Here is a 20,944-nt window from a genome sequence, read left to right as displayed (position 1 = left end):
ATATATATATATATATATACAGTAAAGTCTCGTTATATTGATATCGGATATATCGATAGTCCCGGTTATATCGATACTATTTCTATGCACGCACGGAGAAAATTACATGACAAAATACATATATATATATATATATATATATATACAGTATGTATATATACATTATGCATGTAATTTTCTCCGTGCGTGCATAGAAATAGTATCGATATAACCGGGACTATCGATATATCCGATACCGATATAACGAGACTTTACTGTATATATATATATATATATATATCTGTCAATTGATAAAGTTAACTTGCCGATGCAATCTTCAAGTCAAGTCAGGAAACATATTAGCTATATAGCGATTATTATTATTATTATTATTATTATTATTATTATTATTATTATTATTATTAAAAGCTGCAGTGGTGAACGGAGCGGCCCCCCCCCTAAAAAAAAAACAAGCAAGAAAGTCCAAGTGAGGCAGCCGGAGGACTTTTTCTCCTTTTTAGGCCAGCAAAAAGTGCCCCGGCTGACAGGCAGGAGGGGAAGCCGGGCCGGGTCATTTGCTGTCGTGGGAACGGCGGCAAAGTAAACAGGCGGCGCGGCCCAGCCGGAGGGGCTTCTTTTTCTGCCGTCACCGCGCGTTTGGCGCTATGACGACAAATTTGAGTCATTCCTGCCAAAAAGCACAATCGCAATGACAGTCAAATGGCACTAACATTCCTTAGCTAGCTAACTGTCTAGCTGGCTATCTACAGAAAAACCTGTGACTGAAAAGTGACCTTTAGAGTTTTGAAAGGCGCTTATAAATGAAATGTATTATTATTATTATTATTATTATTATTATTATTATTATTATTATTATTATTATTGATGAAAAGGTTTCTTCAGCCGTCATCTGTACAAGAAACTTCGTTAGCAAAGCTTATATATTTTCAGTTTACGAATGTTAAATTTATGAAAATTTTACCATGGCATACCAACTCTTTTTCGGGATAGACACAGAGCTGCCACAATGAGTGATGTGTCGTTCGCGAACGAGCCCGTTCTCCTAACAAAAAAATGGCAGCCGGCTTGTTTTGGTACTCTATTCCTCGCCCCCAGTGTTTGGTTAAAGCCACATGATTGGTCAAGAACACATCAGTGAGGGGAGGTGTTTTAAACATTAAAGAGACGGGCAGACGAGAGAGAGAGTGAGAAAATGGATAGAAAACAGTGAAAGTTGGACTCGTTTCAACTTTGATAGTTTAAAGGCAGAGTGTAGAGTGTATCACCCGAACCTGCTGCAGGTCCTTACCATCTTTGTCTCTCTGTCTCGCCAGCCTGTAAAGATCAGTCTCACCTTCCTTGCTGTCCAGTTGTTTGGCCTTTGCCACCTTTACTTTAACCGTGCGCCGCATCTCCTTGTACTGCTGTCTACTCTCGTCCGTCCTCTCAGTGTCCCACTTCTTCTTTGCTAACCTCTTTCACTGTATACACTCCTGCACCTCCCCATTCCACCACCAAGTCTCCTTATCTACCTTTCTTCCACTCGATACACCAAGTACTTTCCGACCTGTGTCTCTGATTATGTTCGCTGTAGTTTGCCAGTCATCTGGAAGGACCTCTTGCCCACCCAGTGCTTGTCTTACCTCCTTCCTAAATGTCATGCAACACTCTTCCTTTTTCAACTTCCACCATTTTGTCCTCATTTCAGCCTTTGGTTTCTTCATCTTCCTCAGTGCCAGCGTCATCCTACACACCACCAACCTATGCTGTCTGGCTACATTCTCACCAACCACTACTTTGCAGTCACTGATTTCCTTTAGATGGCGCCGTTGACACAAAATGTAGTCTACCTGTGTACTTCTGCCTCCACTCTTATATGTCACCCTATGTTCCTGTCTCTTCTGAAAGAAAGTATTCACAATAGCCATTTCCATTCTCTTAGCAAAGTCAACCACCATTTGTCCTTCAGCGTTCCTTATCTGGAGTCCAAACCTGCCCATCACCTCCTCATCATCTTTGTTTCCTGCGCCAACATGTCCATTGAAGTCTCCACCAATTACAACCCTCTCACTTCTCGGGATGTTCTGTATGACTTCATCAAAGTCCAACCAAAATTTCTCCTCCGCCAGCTCACATCCTACTTGTGGGGCTTACCCACAAACAACATTGAACATCACACCTTCAATTTCTAGCTTCAGACTCATTCTATCTGATACTCTTTTTACTTCTAAGACATTCCGAACAAACTCCTCTTTTAAGATAACCCCAACTCCATTTCTCTTTCTGTCTTCACCATGATAGAACAACTTAAACCAGGGGTGTCCAAAGTCGGTCCTCGAGGTCCGCCGTCCTGCCTGTTTTCCAGCTCTCCCAGGAGCAACACACCTGATTCAAATCATCAGGACCATTTTGATGCTGCTTCAGAGCTGGCTGATGAGCTGATCATTTGAATCAGGTGTGTTGCTCCTGGGAGAGCTGGAAAACAGGCAGGACAGCGGCCCTCGAGGACCGACTTTGGACACCCCTGACTTAAACCCTGACCCTAAGCTTCTAGCCTTGCTCCCTTTCCATCTAGTCTCCTGGACACACAGTATGTCTACCTTCCTTCTCTGCATCATGTCAACCAGCTCTCTACCTTTACCTGTCATTGTTCCTACATTCAAAGTTCCTACTCTTAGTTGTATACTCTTAGCGTTCCATTTCTCTCTTTTCCTCCGGGCACACCTCCCTCCTCTCCTTCTTCGACCAACAGTAGTCCATTTTCCACTGGCACCCTGAAGGTCAATAGTACCAATGGCGGCCGTTGTTAACCCGGGCCTCGACCGATCCGGTATGGGATTCAGAGGTTTGATTCTCATATTGGTTTTGGCAAAATATTTCATGTCTGATGCCCTTCCTGACACAACCCTCTGTATTTATCCGGGCTTATTATTATTATTATTATTATTATTATTATTATTATTATTATTATTATTATTTGCTATCCATTTGCTATCCATTTGTTATCTATTTGCTATCTACTTGCTATCTATTAGCTAGCAGGCTAGCTATGTAGTTGGCTATTTATGAGCTATATGGCTATCTGGCTACTTAGCTATCTGTCAAGCCGGCTATCTATTAGCTATCTGTTAGCTAGCTAGCTAGCTTTCTATCTATTTGAGTTACTTCCGGGTTGAGTGAACACTGGCGCATGTGGCTGCCGCTGCTCGCCCGCAGAAAAACTAATCATGTGACTGTGAAGTGACCTTGAGAGTTTTGAAAGGCACTTATAAATGAATTATTATTATTATTATTATTATTATTCCTGTCACTCAAAAACGGTGCTGGCATACAAGCAAACCCTCGAAAAGGACATGTCAACGTTATTTTTAAGCGTGAAAAGGACGCCGCCACCTCCCCGGCGTCGCGACTTCACCCCGATGGAAAGACACACGTGGCAATTAAGTGCGCGTGGCAATTTTCTGAGGTTGTTGCTAGGAGGCAGATGTTGCGCTGACACGTCTGCCAGGAATGTCGGCGCTCGCATTCACACCCCCCCCCCACCCCCCGAGACCCCACATTTGGGAAGATGCTGGGGGACATATTGTCTGCCTTTGTTTGGTTTGAGGAAAGGAAAGGAAGCTTTTTCACTTGGCCGCTACCTCCCGAATGGTCACAGGCGGTGGCGTTGACCCTTTGCTCGCTCCTGACCTTTGACCTCTGCGGGTGGAATGGCAGCGAGCGCTCTTGTAAAAACACACAAACAAGTCGTCGATGAACCCAATAAAAATGTGTTGTGTTTTTTTTGGGGGGGGGGGTTAAGGGTCAAGGATGTACAGTGATACCTCGGCTTACGAACCCCTTGGCTTACGAACTTTTCGGTTTACGAATGTTAAATTTCTGAAGATTTTACCTTGGCATATGAACTCTTTTTTGGGATACACACAGAGCACCACAATGAGTGTTGTGTCGTTCGCGAACAAGCCCGTTCTCCTTACAAGGAAATGGTAGCCAACTCGTTTTTGGCCTCTAGTCACCGCCCCCAGTCTTCGGTTAAAGCCGCACGTGATTGGTCAAGAACGCAGCAGTGAGGGTGGGGGGGGGGGTTACAGAAATACACTGCAAATAAATAGACGACAGAGAGAGAGAGTGAGAAAATGGATAGAAAACAGTGAAATTTGGACTCATTTCAACTCTGATAGTTCAAAGGCAGAGTGTTGACTGCAAGGTTAAAATATCCCATCAATCAGGCTCCACCAAAACCTGCACAAGCCATCCTTACACGTGATGCAAAAAGCTATCAACCCAGCTAAACAGAACACAATTGATGAGGAACTAGGTAAAATTATCGCAGAGAAAGCACGGCAACTTCACTCGGATATTGTCAAGAGGCAATCTAGAAGTTCGTCATCCATTGATGATTTCAAGGCTAGCCACGGATGGTTCGAGAACTTTAAGCGTCGTACAGGGATTCATAGTGTCATTCGTCATGGTGAGGCAGCCAGTTCTGACGATAAAGCTGCCAAAGCTTACAAGGAATCATTCCTCAAGATGGTGGAAGAAGAAGGCTACGTTCCTCATCAAGTATTCAATGCTGATGATACCAGCCACTCCATTCCATCAATGACCATCAGAAAGGTAAATAACGACTTTATTATACAGTACAGTTTATTTATTTAATTACAATACAATGGCACATTTATTATACATAAAATAAGGTATATTTTGTGTCGTTTTAAGGCTTAGAAAATAGGAAATTATGTTTTATGGGGACCTAGGAACAGATTATCCTCATTTTAATGGTTTCCTATGGGAAATTAATTTTTGGTATACACATTTTTCGCCTTACACACTCTGTCTGGGAACCAATTAAGTTCGTAAGCCAAGGTATCACTGTATGCGCGAATGTCTGCTTTGTGTCGTGAGTCAGCTCCAAGGCAAAAAGACGCCATTTACGGGCGACCATGTCAGCAAATGTGCAAAGATGAGAAACAAACATTCCACGCAGCTTTTCTTTTACCCCCCCCCCCCCCCCCCCCCCCCCTGTCGCCCTTTTGAGCAGCCTCTCGCGCGAATTATCTCGCTCCCTCTCTCTCTCTTTCTCTCGGTCCTCCTCCGTCGCTGGCTTTTCGACTCCTTCCCTCCTCTCTCCCCCATCACCCCCTCGCCTCGTTCTCCCTTCCTCCCCCGTGGCTCGTTCAGTCAGAGCGGATCGGACGCGGCGTGCAGCGGCGCCCGTGCGGACTTTCTTCAGGCCGCGGTACGCATGAGACTCGCTTGCGGACGAGGAGACGCCACGCCGGGCTGGGCCGAAGGGGGCTCCGGGAGCTTTTTGGGAGACGCGCGCGCGTGTGAATGGCGAGAAATTGCGTGGAGGCGACGAAGGCTCATCTGGAAGGCAGGTCAGGCTTCTTGCGACAAGAAAAAACGAACTAACTAACTAACTAACTAACTAACTAACTAACTAAAAAGTAAAAGAAAGTCGAGGGGGACGAGAGTGACGCTATCCGCCTGCTGTTAGCCCGGCGGCCCGCCAGGGGGCAGCACTGAGGCCGCCAACGAACGATGACTGCGGGACGACGTCACTTGGAAACGTGCTCATTTTCTTCTCATACATTTTTTTTGAATAATAACAATAATAATAATCCATTTCATTTCTAAGCGCCTTTCAAAACTCTTAAGGTCACTTTACAGTCACAGGATCCGTTTTTTTGTGGGTGAGCAGCGGCAGCCGCACACGCCAGTGTTCACTCACCCCGGAAGTTACTCAAATAGATTGAAAGCTAACTAGATAGCTAATTTATGGCTAATAGTTAGATAGCTAGATAGATAAATAGCAAGATCCGCTATATGGGTACCAGATAGCTAGCTACATAGCGAGCCAGGCAGCTAACAGATAGCTAATAGATAGCTAATAAATAGCAAATAGATAAATCTGGCTGATGAACTATCGATCTGTATATCTATTAGCTATATAGCTGGCTAGCTTTCTAGCTAGCTATCTAGCTAATAGATAGCCAATAGCTAGCCAGCCAGAAAGCTAGCCAGCTATATAGCTAATAGATATAAAGCTAGATAGCTCGCCAGCCAGATAGATAGCCCGCTAGAAAGCTAACTAGCCAGCTAATAGCTAGCTAGCTATTAGTCCTTTTTATACAAACGTCAAGTAGACTCGGTGACCTAGCTAGCTAGAAAGCTAGCAAGCTATATAGTTAATAGATATACAGATAGATAGCTTGCTAGCCAGCTAGAAATCCGACTTATAGACCAATGAAGCTTTTTACCTAAAAAAAATAATTTCCTCCTGATATGACATTTTCAGAACTTCTTCCTGGTTTAATTGATATCGATATGTTTTGATAAAATGGTGATTGATGCCAGTTGATCGAGATATCGGAAGGACTCATTTTTCTTTTGAAAAAAAAAAGTGATAAATGGATCATGACAGTGTTTGTGTTTAGGTGATCTCCGGTTCCGGTGACCTCCGGTTCCGGTGACCTCCGGTTCCGGTGACCTCTGGCTCCGGTGACCTCCGCCTCCGGTGACCTGATCGCATCATGCCTGAGGGTTTGCGCCGCGGGACTTCCAGATCATCCAACAACGCCGGTGAGAGCCTCTCGCCCGCCTCTCGCCCGCCCCTTGCCCACCTCTCTCTCGTCTCTCGCCCGCCGCCTTTTCCTCAACCTTTCAAGCCGACGAGAAGAAAGTGAAAGAAAGTTCGTCTTGATAATAATATGATAATCCATTTCATTTCCAAGCACCTTTCAAAACTCTCAAGGTCACTTTACAGTTTACAGGATAAGTTTCACTGTGGGTGAGCAGCGGCAGCCACATTCGCCAACGTTCACTCAACCCGGAAGTAACTCAAATAGATAGAAAGCTAGCCAGCTAGATAGCCAATTGATAGCTAATAGTTATCTAGCTAGCGAGATAGATAGCCAGATGTGCCATATATATTTGCTATCCATTTGCTATTTGCTATCTACTTGCTTTCTATTAGCTAGCTGACTAGCTATGTAGCTGGCGATTTATTAGCTATATGGCTGTCTAGCTAGTTAGTTAACTACCTAGGTGGCTATCTATTAGCTATCTGTAAGCTAGCTAACAGCCAATTGATAGCTAATAGTTAGCAAGCTAGCTAGATAGATAGCCAGATGCGCTATATATATTTGCTATCCATTTGCTATTTGCTATCTACTTGCTATCTATTAGCTAGCTGGCTAGCTATGTAGCTGGCGATTTAGCTATATGGCTATCTATCTAGTTAGCTAACTGCCGAGCTGGCTATCTATTAGCTCTTTGTTAGCTAGCTAGCTAGCTTTCTATCTATTTAAGTTAATTCTGGGTTGAGTGAATGCTGGCGCGTGTGGCTGCCGCTGCTCACCCGCAGAAAAACTAATCCTGTGACTGTAAAGTGACCATGAGTTTTGAAAGGCGCTTAGAAATGAAATGTATTATTATTATTGCATAGCTACGAGGTAGCTAGCTACATCGCTAGCCAGGCAGCTAATAGCTAGCTCACTAGAAAGCCAGCCAGCTAACAGATAGCTAATAAATAGCAAATAGAAAGCTATCTAGGTAGCCAGTTAGATAGCTAACTAGTCTTTAGTCTGAGTCAGGCGGAAAGGGGGCTTTGTTTCCAATGCTTATGGGTCACGTGACCTCCAAGTGACCTCCACTTTTAGAATAAGAATCCATTTTATTTCCAAGCACCTTTCACAACTCCCAAGGACACTTTCCAGTCACAGTTTGAGTTTTTGTGCCCATTTCCTCAAGCAAATCTGCTTCGTCTGTTGATTTTGTCATCCGCGCACACGCCGGAAGGAAACAAGGAAGGAAGAAAGGAAGGAAGTGGCTTGGAAACTTGAGTGTGGGAAGACAATGGCAAGAAATGCCCACTTGACTTGTTGTGATGGAGAGCAAAGAAAGCAAACCGGCGAAAAATCAAGCAACGCCCCAGATAAGACAAAAAAAAAGGGGGGGGGCATTTCTAGGAAGGGGGAGGCGGCCAGACGTGGCTGAGGAACAATCCCTCAGTGCTCAAATTGAAAAGGAGGACGAGGGGGTTTTGTCATTGTCACGTGAATTCCAGGAGCCACAGAATACAGTGAGACCTCAACTTACAAACTTAATTGGTTCCCAGACAGAGTGTGTAAGGCGAAAAGTGTGTATCTCAAAAAAAAAAATCCCATAGGAAACCATTAAAATGGGAATAATCTGTTCCCGGGTTTTCATAAAATATAGTTTTGAACTAAATAAGCCTTAAAACTACACACAACATACCTTATTCTATGTATAATAAATGTTCTATTGTATTGTAATGAAAGAAATACACTGCATTGTGGGTTTTTTTCGGTCCCATCATAGTAAAATTATCAGCAAAAAGCTCCAAGTAGGCGATCGACGTGTGCATTCAATGAGAGGGGGTGTGCAAAGTAGCGCCGGCTGGAGCGCTGTTCGGTCGTGTGCTTCCGCCGAAGATCACTCCGCCAGCCGCGGTGGGTGTGTATTATGAAAATAGTGCTTATTATAAGGTTTAATTTTCATAAATTAGAGGTTCTTGAGACGAAAAGTTTGTAAGATAAGGTGTTTGTAAGTTGAGGTCTCACTGTATTGACTTTTAGGACAACATCAACATTCAATGCAGCGTAACAAACTTTAGACTCTCTTCTTTCATCAGAAAAAATAATTAATTCCGAAATGATATGTTTGGCTAATTCTCTATACGAACACCTTTAAACATCTTTTTGCATCGTTTGTTTTTGTCTTGGACTTCCTGATATGTCATATCCTGATGTCACATCCCATTGCGTCACATCCTGTCCGTCTTATAAATGCTCTCCCAGTTGGTGTTTCTTTCTCTTTTCCTTTCTGTCCCTCCTCGGCCGAGCCCGCAATGTCTCTGTTGTCTACAAGATTAAAATAACGTCTTCTGTTCAACACCTGGCTTCCTGCTGATTTCACCATCCCACTTCTACCACCCTGAGAGGTGATGAACCAGGAACGAACGAATACGGGTCTAGAGTTATATGAGCTTGAAATGGGGGCAGATGTACAAAATTCAATATACAGTAAAGTCTCGTCATATCGATATTCTCGGGAGTCGGAAAAAATATCGATATAACCAGACTATCGATATATCCGATCCTGCATTAAAAGTGGGCAATAAATGGGGGATCTTTGATATGGCATGTCATTTTCTCCTTGAGTTCATGGACTGCGTATCTAGCATGCTTTTTGTACTGTAGCGAAGTGAAAAATAAACATATGCATTAAATAAAAACGTCTTTACACTTTTTTTAATGACTATTTCTTTTCTAAAATTCAACTAATGCAAAATCCTCACATTGTTTTATACACACACGAGAGAAACCACGAACGCCAGTATGTACATATGAAAAACAGTGATTATTGCAAGCGATAACAACATATCTGAATACAACGCAATTAAATACAGTAAAGTCTCGTTATATCGATATCTGATATATCGATAGTCCCGGTTATATCGATACTATTTCTATGCACGCACGGAGAAAATTACATGCAAACAGGGTCGGATATATCGATAGTCCCGGTTATATCGATATTTTTTCGGACTCCCTTGAATATCGATATAACGAGACTTTACTGTTCATGTATGGAAAACAAAAACTGCAACGTTTACATTACTTACGTTGATAAAGTATTCTGCGGTACGTCGAACTCTTTCGCAATGGAGGATTTGCTTCTTGTTGGATTTTCTTCCACAGCCACGATTGCCTTGTACTTGTACTTCGTTTCGATCTCACAATTCTTACATTTCCCCATCAAATTGGTGTTGAACAACTGTATATAAGAAGACTGTGTTTCAGATGCTACTGCAGCAGTAATGAAAGCTGTGAGCTCTGCTACACCGTTTTTATAGTGCTCGAGGATTACAGTGCAAGTCATGAAAGCTTGTCACGTGACCAACGGTGTTAGCCGAAAATCAAACAATGCGCCGTTTACAGATTTCGCTAATGGTGGTATTGAAATCCTTAAGCAAATATTGATTCAGCTTTCAGCTGCTTTTGTATCGATATTAGCAGACCAAATTGGCTGGCGGGAGTTGAAAGGGCATCGTAGTAACCGGATTATTGTAATAACCGGGTATCGTACTAACTGGAACTATTTATATCATAAATTATTATTATTATAATTATTATATAATTATATCATAAAAGATTAGAAATTTGCCAGGAAATGAAAATAGTATCGTAATAAGCAGTACTATCCATATAACCCATATCGATATAACGTGACTTTACTGTACATGCAGTGATACCTCGCTTTACGAACGTTAAATTGGCGAAAATATAATCTTGGCATGCGAAGTGTTTTTTGGGAAACACACGGAGCGCCACAATGAGTGATGTGTCATTCGCGAACGAGCCGGTTCTTGGAGCTCCTGAAATGGCAGCCGGCTTTTTTTGCCCTCTATTCCCCGCCCCCAGTCGTTGGTTAAAGCCGTACGTGATTGGTCAAGATCCGTGAGAGAGGAAGTAAGCGACACACGCAGCAGTGAGCGGGGGGAGGGGTTACAGAAACAAACAAACACACACACACACACGAAAGGGAGACGACAGAGCTTGAAACAAAAAACAAAAGTGAAATGGTGAGAAAATGGATAGAAAACAGTAAAATTAGGACTCGTTTCAACGTTATTGATAGTTCAAAGGCAGAGTGTAGACTGCAAGGTTAAAATATCCCATCAATCAGGCTCCACAAATAACCCGCACAAGCCATCTGTACAATTTGAAGAGAACATACAAGCAAGGGAATCAGCTATTAATGAAGTTTCTAGTGTGTCTGTCTGCATCTGTCGCTGTTGCAATATTACAACTTCTATGATGTACAACTCCTTGAGACACTTTATGCAAAAAACTATCCATTCCATCAAGCCATCAACGACTATCAAAAAGGTCAATAAAACGACTTTATTATACAGTACAGTTTCTTTCTTTAATTACAATACCATAGCACATTTATTATACATAAAATAAAAGTATATTGTGTGTCGTTTTAAGGCTTATTTAGTTGAAAATTATGTTTTATGGAAACCTGGGAATGGATTATTCTCATTTTAATGGTTTCCTATGGGAAATTATGTTTGGAATACACCCCTTTCGCCTTACACACACTTTCTGGGAACCAATTAAGTTCATAAGACAAGGTATCACTGTATACATATTGAATTTTATAACTGCCCACTTATGGAAGGGAAAAAACATTGCCAGAGGTCTAGCCAGCGCTTTATCAGAATCCAATCATGGAAAAACTCCGAACAAATTTGGGCATTCCTGGTTGAAGTGGACTGTGAAAAATGGCAACCCATGTGTCCGCGTGTCTCCCACCAGGCGTCCGGCGTCCGTCCTCGGTGTCGTCGCTGAGCGGGATGGTGGGCGGGACCACGTCGTCCTGGTGCACGTCGGTCAACACGGTGTGCTTGGACGGCGGCCGGCCAGCCTCCCTCTCGCTGTCGTCCTCCGCCTCCTCGGCGTCCCTGCAGGACACCTCGTCCTCGTCCTCGTCATCGTCCTCTTCACTGCCTTACGGCGCCGCCGCCGCCTCGTCGTCTGCGCCCGGGAGCAACGGTTCCGACATCAGCCTGGACCTCACCCCGCTGGTGGCGCGGGGGGCGTGTCCGGCGGAGGCCCCGCCCCACCGGCCGTCTCGCCTGGAGATGGTCGTCATGGAGATCGTGGAGACGGAGCGAGCCTACGTCAGGGATCTCAAGAGCGTCGTGGAGGTGGGAGTGCCGCCAAAAACCGGTCTCAAGTCTTGCGGCGCTTTCGAGGTCGGACAAACGTCCCCACAAATAATTGCGCTTTTGGTTTCCGTCGGATTCAGGAAGAAGCTCCAAGGTTGCACTTGGATATTTTTCCGCCTTTTGGGAGCGTATGTGGCTCATGGGGGTGGGAGGGGTCAATATGTCAATCCAAGGGAGGAGGAGGCGGTTGGGGGAGGGGGGTCGTTGTGGTCCCCCCCCCCCAACTATTTGCTTCCATGAGTGTTGTGTCAACAGCTAAGGTAGAAAGCCACCGAGGGGGGGGCACAAAGTCACTCTTATTGTATTGTTGAATAATAATAATAATAAGAAGAATACTATTTATAATTTTATTTATAAGCGCCTTTCAAAACTCTCAAGGTCACTTTACAGTCACAGGATAAGTTTTCTTGCGGGTGAGCGGCGGCAGCCACATGCGCCAGCGTTCACTCAACCCAGAAGTAACTCAAATAGATAGAAAGCTAGCTGGCTAGCCAATCGATAGCCAACAGATAGCTAGCTAGATAGCCAGCCAGCTTGATAGCAAATAGATAGCAAATGATGATAATAATAATAATAATAATAGTAATAATAATAGTAATAATAATAATAATAATAATAATAATACATTTCATTTAGAAGCGCCTTTCAAAACTCTCAAGGTCACTTTACAGTCACAGGATAAGTTTTTTTGCGGGTGAGCGGCGGCAGCCACATGCGCCAGCGTTCACTCAACCCAGAAGTAACTCAAATAGATAGAAAGCTAGCTGGCTAGCCAATCGATAGCCAACAGATAGCTAGCTAGATAGCCAGCCAGCTTGATAGCAAATAGATAGCAAATGATGATAATAATAATAATAATAATAATAATAATAATAATAATAATAGTAATAATAATAGTAATAATAATAATAATAATAATAATAATAATAATACATTTCATTTATAAGCGCCTTTCAAAACTCTCAAGGTCACTTTACAGTCACAGGATAAGTTTTTTTTGCGGGTGAGCGGCGGCAGCCACATGCGCCAGCGTTCACTCAACCCAGAAGTAACTCAAATAGATAGAAAGCTAGCTGGCTAGCCAATCGATAGCCAACAGATAGCTAGCTAGATAGCCAGCCAGCTAGATAGTGAATAGATAGCAAATGATAATAATAATAATAATAATAATAATAATAATAATAATAATAATAATAATAATAATAATAATAATAATAATACATTTCATTTATAAGCGCCTGTCAAAACTCTCAAGGTCACTTTACAGTCACAGGATAAAGTTTTTCTGCGGGTGAGCAGCGGCAGCCACATGCGCCAGCGTTCACTCAACCCCGAAGTAACTCTAATAGATCGAAAGCTAGCTAGCTAATGGATTTTGTTAGCAAATAAATAGCTAATAGATAGCCAGACAGCCAACAGCTACCCAACTAGACAGCCAGCCAGCTATACAGCTAATAGATAGCCAGCTAGCTAATGAGTAGCTAATAAATAGCTAATAGATAGCCAACAGCTAGCCAGCTAGCTAATGAGTAGCTAATAAATAGCTAATAGATAGCCAACAGCTAGCCAGCTAAAAGCCAGTCAGCTAAACAGCTAATAGCTAGCCAGCTAGCTCATGGATAGCTAATGAATAGCGAATAGATAGCCAAAAGCTAGCCAACTAGACAGCTAATAGCTAGCTAGTTTATAATTCCATGGAATTTTTATTGTCATTTGGCAGTCATGAAAAAAAATATATAAAATACGTGCATTTTACTCCCTATTTTTATTTTCTTAGCTTTCTCTATATAAGGGACTCCTTTTACACATGTGTATATATATTTTTCTATCCGGGACAGTTGCCATGACAACCAATCCACAGGCAGGCAGGAAGTGCCTCCAAAACAAAACAACTTTTGCTCCATTCCGAGAGGCGCGCGTGGCCTGCTAAAATGCTAAAAAAGCGTCTCAGACAAGAAAGCGCAAATTCCTCAACAGCGCCCCCTTATTTTTTCATCTCCAAATCTGGATTTGATTGAGGCTACGGGATGTCACGCTCACTGGGAATCCGAAGCCACAGCTTTTCTGTGGGTGAGCAGCGGCAGCCACATGCGCCGCTGCGGGGGGTAGTCAAGCCGTCCTTTGCGGTGTGGCTCGCAAATGCCGGCAAACGTGGTCCGTTTACCTCTTAGCTGTTGTGAAAGAGCCATCGAAAGAAACTTGTTGATTGTTTTTGTTTTTTTTTTTTTGGGGGGGGGGCCGCAGGACTACCTGGGCTGCATCATCGACTGCGACGCCCTGGCCGTCAACCCGGAACAGGTCAGCGCTCTGTTTTGCAACATTGAGGACATCTACGAGTTCAACAGGTAGCGCAGCGCCGCCGGCGCCACCTCCTTTGCATGTTGACACGGTGGCATCCATTTACTGTCAAACATCTCTTGTCCCACGTCAATCCGCTTCAATCCCAAACCGCGACCGTACCACAAACACATGGGCGCTCTGCGTTGACGCTCCTTTCTTCTCCTCAAGCGGGCTGTGAAAATGTTGCCCATGACAGGCGCAAAAAACACAATCGTAATGACAGTCAAACAGCACCGACGTTCCTCCCAATCAAGAACGGTTCTGGCATATTCGCACTGCCGAAAAGGCGCAAGCGCTCAGAAGAGCCTCCTCCTTCCTTGATGAATGTGGTGGCCAAAAATGCTGAAAAAACAATTGGTACAGTGATACCTCGGCTTACCAACGTCTTGGCGAACGAACCTTTCGGCTTACGAGCTGCAAATAAAAATAGATAAGCAGACCACAGAGAGAGAGAGTGAGAAAATGGATAGAAAACACAGTGAAATTTGGACTCGTTTCAACTTTATTGATAGGTCAAAGGCAGAGTGTAGACTGCAAGGTTAAAATATCCCATCAATCAGGCTCCACAAATAACCCACACACGCCATCTGTACAACTAGCTATAAATGAAGTTTCTAGTGCGTCTCTTGCTATTTCAATATCACAACTGCAAGAATCCAAACTAGGGCGCGGAAAATCCTACTGGACCCTCCGCACCCTGCCCACCACCTTTTCCAGCTACTCCCCTCAGGCAGGCGCTACCGATCCATGCGCACCAAATCCAGCAGACATTTAAACAGCTTCTTCCTCCAAGCCATTAACTCTTTGAACTCTTTCAACAGTAGCCAAAATGGAACTGTATAGTGCCACTTAGCAGTTTTTTTGACAACGATACTAGTGCAGCGTGTTCTACCGGAAACAAATTCCTTGTGTGTTCTACATACTTGGCAATAAAGATGATTCTGATTCTGATTCTGAACTTCCAAATTGTACAACCCAGAGCTCCTTGAGACACTTGATGCAAAAAGCTATCAACCCAGCGAAACAGAACACAATTGATGAGGAACTAGGTAAAATTATCGCAGAGAAGGCACGGCAACTTCATTCGGATATCGTCAAGAGGAAACCTGGAAGTTTGTCATCCATTGATGATTTCAAGGCTAGCCACGGATGGTTCGAGAACTTTAAGCGTCGTACGGGGATTCATAGTGTAATTCGTCATGGTGAGGCTGCCAGTTCTGACAACAAAGCTGCCAAAGCTTACAAGGAATCATTCCTCAAGATGGTGGAAGAAGAAGCCCACGTTCCTCATCAAGTGTTTACTGTTGATGAAACCGGCTACTCCATTCCATCAAGCCATCAACGACCATTACAAAGGTCAATAAAACGACTTTATTATATCGTACAGTTTATTTCTTTAATTATGATACCATAGCACATTTATTATAGATAAAATGAGGTATATTTTGTGTACTTTTAAGGCTTAGAAAATTAGAAAGTAGAAAATTATGTTTTATGGGAACCCGGGGACGGATTATTCTCATTTTAATGGTTTCCTATGGGAAATTAATGTTTGGGATACACACTTTTCGCCTTACACACTCTGTCTGGGAACCAATTAAGTTCGTAAGCCAAGGTATCACTGTATTAGGTCCACAGGACGCCCAACACTTGACCTTTGGGGCCTTTCTGTCTCCTCTGCCGTGGTTTTGTTGGTTGGCTAGCTCGCGCGGTGCCGCGGCGGGGAGTCCAACCGCCGCGGCCACTAGCGCAACTTATACTTAAGCCAGTGCCATTTTGCGTTGTCCAAGGTTGCAATTTGCTCTTCTTTTAGTGGCGTCGATGAGCGAGCGGCGCGTCCTCGTTTTCTCGCTGGCGCTTGACACGTCGTTGCGCTTTGAGCGCCTGACTGTGCAGTTTTGGATCTGGCGTTCGGAAGGGGGTCACATTGCGCCGTTTTTTCCTTTTTTTCTTCCCTTCCTGTTATGTTCAAAATCCCCCGAAAGAGATTTCAGACGGTGGTCGGGAGAAGGCCTTTGCCGTCTCCGCGGCGCTGTTTCCCCCCCCCCCCCAAAAGAATGTCTTCTGGCCACAATCTGGGCTCTGCGCCAGATGGGGGGGGGGTGTACGAGGGGCGCCGTTTTTCTGCCTGCCTTGTGAATGCGAGAGAGCCCGAAAGTTGTCGGCGCGGGACGGCATCCAAGCCAAACCGTGATGAACATGCCGACCCGATGATGTCATCCACGCGAGCGAGAGGCACCCCTCGCTGGCGTGGATGACATCATGGCGTTCGCCGGTGCGGTTCGTCTTTTAGAAGAGGCTTTGCCACGTGTCGCTTTGCAGGGGGAAAAAAAGGTGTTTGGCTTCCGTATTCGCCTCATTTGCTAACAGGAAATGAGGTCACGCGCGCGGACCGAATGATTTAAAAAACAAAATGTCGGGCAGCCAATTGGAATGAACCAAAATTGGAATTTGAACAGGTCTCGTTTCTCCGCAGCGAACTGCTGGAGGACTTGGAGAGAAGTCAGCACGCCGCCGCCATCGCCGACTGCTTCGTGGAAAGGGTGAGGCCCCGCCCCCTGCGCCTCACTGACCCGCCCCCCACCGGCAGCTCATCCACTCGTGTTTGCTTGTGTGTTGAACAGAGTCAAGCGTTTGACATCTACACGCTGTACTGCATGAACTACCCCAAGTGAGTACAAGACCCCACTCGGCCTCCCCTTAACCTCTTTGACTTTCCGTTCATTGGTTTTCCTATCCACCATGGTTGCATACAGCCAGTGGGCAGGACGGGGGACACCCTGAACCGCTTTCCAAAACAATCACAGTCACCCCATTTAGCAGATCTTTAAAAATATCATATTTTTATTATATTGATAAATAATAGTATAATATCTCATCTAATCATAAATAAAGAAGATGATGCCTAGATGAATGTCATAGCTATCTATTGGCTAGCTAGCTATTTGAGTAACTTCCGGGGAGAGTGAACGCTGGCGCGTGTGGCTGCCGCTACTCACCCACAGAAAAACTGATCCTGTGACTGTAAAGTGAGTTTTGAAAGTTGCTTAGAAATGAAATGTATTCTTATTATTATCATTAAGATTGCATCAGCAAGTTAACGTTATCAATTGATATATATATATATATATATATATATATATATATATATATATATATATATATATATATATATAAAACTGTTAGCTAACTAGCTAGCTTTCTATCTATTTGAGTTACTTATATCATCACAATGAGTGATGTGTCGTTCGTGAATGAAATAAGGTATATTTTGTGTAGTTTTAAGGCTTAGAAAATTAGAAAATTATGTTTTATAGGGACCCGGGAACGGATTATTCGCATTTTAATGGTTTCCTATGGGAAATTATTTTTTGGGATACACACTTTTCGCCTTACACACTCTGTCTGGGAACCAATTGAGTTCGTAAGCCAAGGTCCCACTATATATATATATATATATATATATATATATGCTATCTATCTATTTGCTATCTATCTGGCTATCTATTAGCTATATGGCTATCTAGATAGTTCGCTAACTGTCTAGCTGGCTATCTATTAGCTAACTGTTCGTAGCTATCTTTCTATCTATTTGAGTTACTTCTGGGTTGAGTGAACACTGCCGCATGTGGCCGCCACTGCTCACCCGCAGAAAACCTGATCCTGTAACTGTAAAGTGTCCTTGAGAGTTTTGAAAGGCGCTTATAAATGTATTATAATTATTATTATTATTATTATTATTATTATTATTATTATTATTAATATAAAACCTCTGCGAGAATCTCCCCGCCGCTTGCCGCCTTTTCTTTCCAGAAACATTTTGTTGTTGGTCTGGAAGTGGGCGGAGCCTTTTCCCCTAGCCGCCGTTTTGGGACCGCCCGTCTTTCAAACTTCCCTTTTTACCGACCGGACTTTTGTGCCGTGCGGGCGTGCCTTTGTCAGCTCGGTGTGCATTCTGAGGGAGTGCATGAAGAAGCCGAGCCTGCTGCGCTTCTTCCACGAGCGGCAGAACTGCCTCAAGCACTCGTTGCCCCTGGAGACGTACCTCCTCAAACCCGTGCAGCGCATCCTCAAGTATCACCTCCTCCTGCAGGTAAGTCCCCCTTTCCACCCGGACCCCCGGTCGCCATTTGGAGCTTTCAAGGTCACTTGGCCTGAACGAGAGCGGCGGCGGATGCGCCATGCCACATTGTTCCCCGAGGCCCCAAAAACGACGCCGGCTTGGCTTTGTGGCACTTCCAGGAACTGGCCAAGCATTTGGACAAAAGCGACCCGGGCTACCCGGCGGTGGAGGACGCCATCATCACCATGACGGCGGTGGCCTGGTACATCAACGACATGAAGCGGAAGCAGGAACACGCCGTGCGCTTGCAGGTACACCAGGATGGCGCGCTCGTTTCTGATTGGACCGTCTGACCAAGCTAGCTACCTGGCAAGCTGGCTATCTATTTGCTATCCATTTGCTATCTAGCTAGCTACCGATCTAGCTATCTATTTGCTTTATATTAGCTCGCTACCTATCTGGCTATCTATTTGCTATCCATTTGCTATCTGTTTGCTATCTATTAGCTATCTGGCTAACTAGCTAGTTATATAGCAGGCTATTTATTAGCTATATGGCTATATAGCTAGTTAGCTAACCTTCTAGCTGGCTATCTATTAGCTATGTAGCTAGCTACCTGGCTGGCTATCCATTTGCTATCCATTTGCTATCTAGCTAGCTACCGATCTAGCTATCTATTTGCTTTATATTAGCTCGCTACCTATCTGGCTATCTATTTGCTATCCATTTGCTATCTGTTTGCTATCTATTAGCTATCTGGCTAACTAGCTAGTTATATAGCAGGCTATTTATTAGCTATATGGCTATATAGCTAGTTAACTAACCTTCTAGCTGGCTATCTATTAGCTATGTAGCTGGCTACCTGGCTGGCTATCCATTTGCTATCCATTTGCTATCTAGCTAGCTACCGATCTAGCTATCTATTTGCTTTATATTAGCTCGCTACCTATCTGGCTATCTATTTGCTATCCATTTGCTATCTGTTTGCTATCTATTAGCTATCTGGCTAACTAGCTAGTTATATAGCAGGCTATTTATTAGCTATATGGCTATATAGCTAGTTAGCTAACCTTCTAGCTGGCTATCTATTAGCTATGTAGCTAGCTACCTTGCTGGCTATCCATTTGCTATCTATTTGCTATATATTAGCTCGCCACCTTGCTGGCTATCTATTTGCTATCTATTTGCTATCTATTAGCTATCTGGCTAACTAGCTAGTTATATAGCAGGCTATTTATTAGCTATATGACTATATAGCTGGTTAGCTAACCTTCTAGCTGGCTATCTATTAGCTATGTACTAGCTACCTGGCTGGCTATCCATTTGCTATCTATTTGCTATCTATTTGCTATCTAGCTAGCTACCGATCTAGCTATCTATTTGCATATATTAGCTCGCTACCTATCTGGCTATCTATTTGCTATCTGTTTGCTATCTATTAGATATCTAGCTAACTAACTAGTTATATAGCAGGCTATTTATTAGCTATATGGCTATATAGCTAGTTAGCTAACCTTCTAGCTGGCTATATATTAGCTATGTAGCTAGCTACCTGGCTGGCTATCCATTTGCTATCTATTTGCTATATATTAGCTCGCCACCTTGCTGGCTATCTATTTGCTATCTAGCTAGCTATTTATTTGCTATATATTAGCTAGCTATCTAGCTGGATATCGATTTGCTATCCATTCTATATCTATTTGCTATATATTAGCTCGCCACCTTGCTGGCTATCTATTTGCTATCTAGCTAGCTATTTATTTGCTATATATTAGCTAGCTATCTAGCTGGCTATCGATTTGCTATCCATTCTATATCTATTTGCTATATATTAGCTCGCCACCTTGCTGGCTATCTATTTGCTATCTAGCTAGCTATTTATTTGCTATATATTAGCTAGCTATCTAGCTGGCTATCGATTTGCTATCCATTTGATATCTATTTGCTATCTATTAGCTATCTGGCTGGCTAGATAGTTATGTAACTGGCTATATATTAGCTATATGGCTATCAAGCTAGTTAGCTAACTGTCTAGCTGGCTATCTATTAGCTATCTAGCTAGCTACCGCTTATAAATGAATTGTATTATTATTATTATTATTATTATTATTATTATTATTATTAGTAGTAGTAGTAGTAGTAGTAGTAGTAATAGTAGTAGTAGTATGATTATTATTATTTGACCCCGCCCCTCCTTAGGAAATCGAGGCGCTGCTAGTCAACTGGAGCGGGCCCGACCTGAGCGGCTTTGGCGAGCTGGTCTTGGAAGGGTCCTTCAAGGTCCAGCGGGTGAAGAAGGAACGCGCCTTCTTCCTCTTCGACAAGATGCTGCTGATTGCCAAGAAGCGTCTGGAGCGCTTTGTGTACAGCACGCACATCTTTGTAGGTGGCGGCGGGCGGCGAAGGCCTTCGTGGCACGGCCCTTTGCCAATGTTCTTTTTCTGGGATTTCAGTGCTGCAACCTGCTGCTGATGGACGCCCTGAAGGAGCCGCTGTGTTTCCGAGTGTCCGACCTGATGATCCCCAAGCAGCAGCACGTCGTCCAGGTGATGTTGGAAAGCTTCCTTCCCAAATTGTCGCGTGACCCCCGTCAAATTGGAACTACACTTTTTGGATTGATTGAAAGCCGTCGGGAGCTAGAATTGAGTCCAAAGTGCCAGATTCAAAGCTAAATTCTTATGTGTAAAGATACAAATATACTTTACTTAATTCTGTGTATTTATTTAATTAGTGACATTCAGTGTATTAGCTAACTAGCTAGCTCGCTACTCAATTTTTATGCATTTATTTAATTA

The 20,944-nt window shown here is 43.6% G+C and overlaps 1 protein-coding gene across 1 annotated transcript in view; it reads left to right on the top strand.

Annotated features, from left to right (window-relative positions):
• Positions 1–5,070: 5,070 nt before the first annotated feature.
• The window catches only part of plekhg2 (pleckstrin homology domain containing, family G (with RhoGef domain) member 2), a 46,878-nt gene continuing 31,004 nt past the window's right edge, over positions 5,071–20,944 (top strand). Inside the window, exons 1-10 of the mRNA XM_089014638.1 lie at positions 5,071–5,360; positions 6,420–6,564; positions 11,334–11,725; positions 13,991–14,091; positions 16,563–16,629; positions 16,711–16,757; positions 18,029–18,179; positions 18,329–18,460; positions 20,349–20,531; positions 20,603–20,695. Of these exons, the coding sequence (XP_088870764.1) occupies positions 6,516–6,564; positions 11,334–11,725; positions 13,991–14,091; positions 16,563–16,629; positions 16,711–16,757; positions 18,029–18,179; positions 18,329–18,460; positions 20,349–20,531; positions 20,603–20,695 (1,215 nt within the window). The 5' untranslated portion in view covers positions 5,071–5,360; positions 6,420–6,515. The remainder of the gene's footprint in view (positions 5,361–6,419; positions 6,565–11,333; positions 11,726–13,990; positions 14,092–16,562; positions 16,630–16,710; positions 16,758–18,028; positions 18,180–18,328; positions 18,461–20,348; positions 20,532–20,602; positions 20,696–20,944) is intronic.

Source organism: Hippocampus bargibanti, linkage group LG14 (genome assembly GCF_051943395.1).
Source record: "Hippocampus bargibanti isolate YZ-2025 linkage group LG14, ASM5194339v1, whole genome shotgun sequence".
NCBI classification, from domain to species: domain Eukaryota; kingdom Metazoa; phylum Chordata; class Actinopteri; order Syngnathiformes; family Syngnathidae; genus Hippocampus; species Hippocampus bargibanti.
This window is presented reverse-complemented; position numbering and strand designations above follow the sequence as displayed.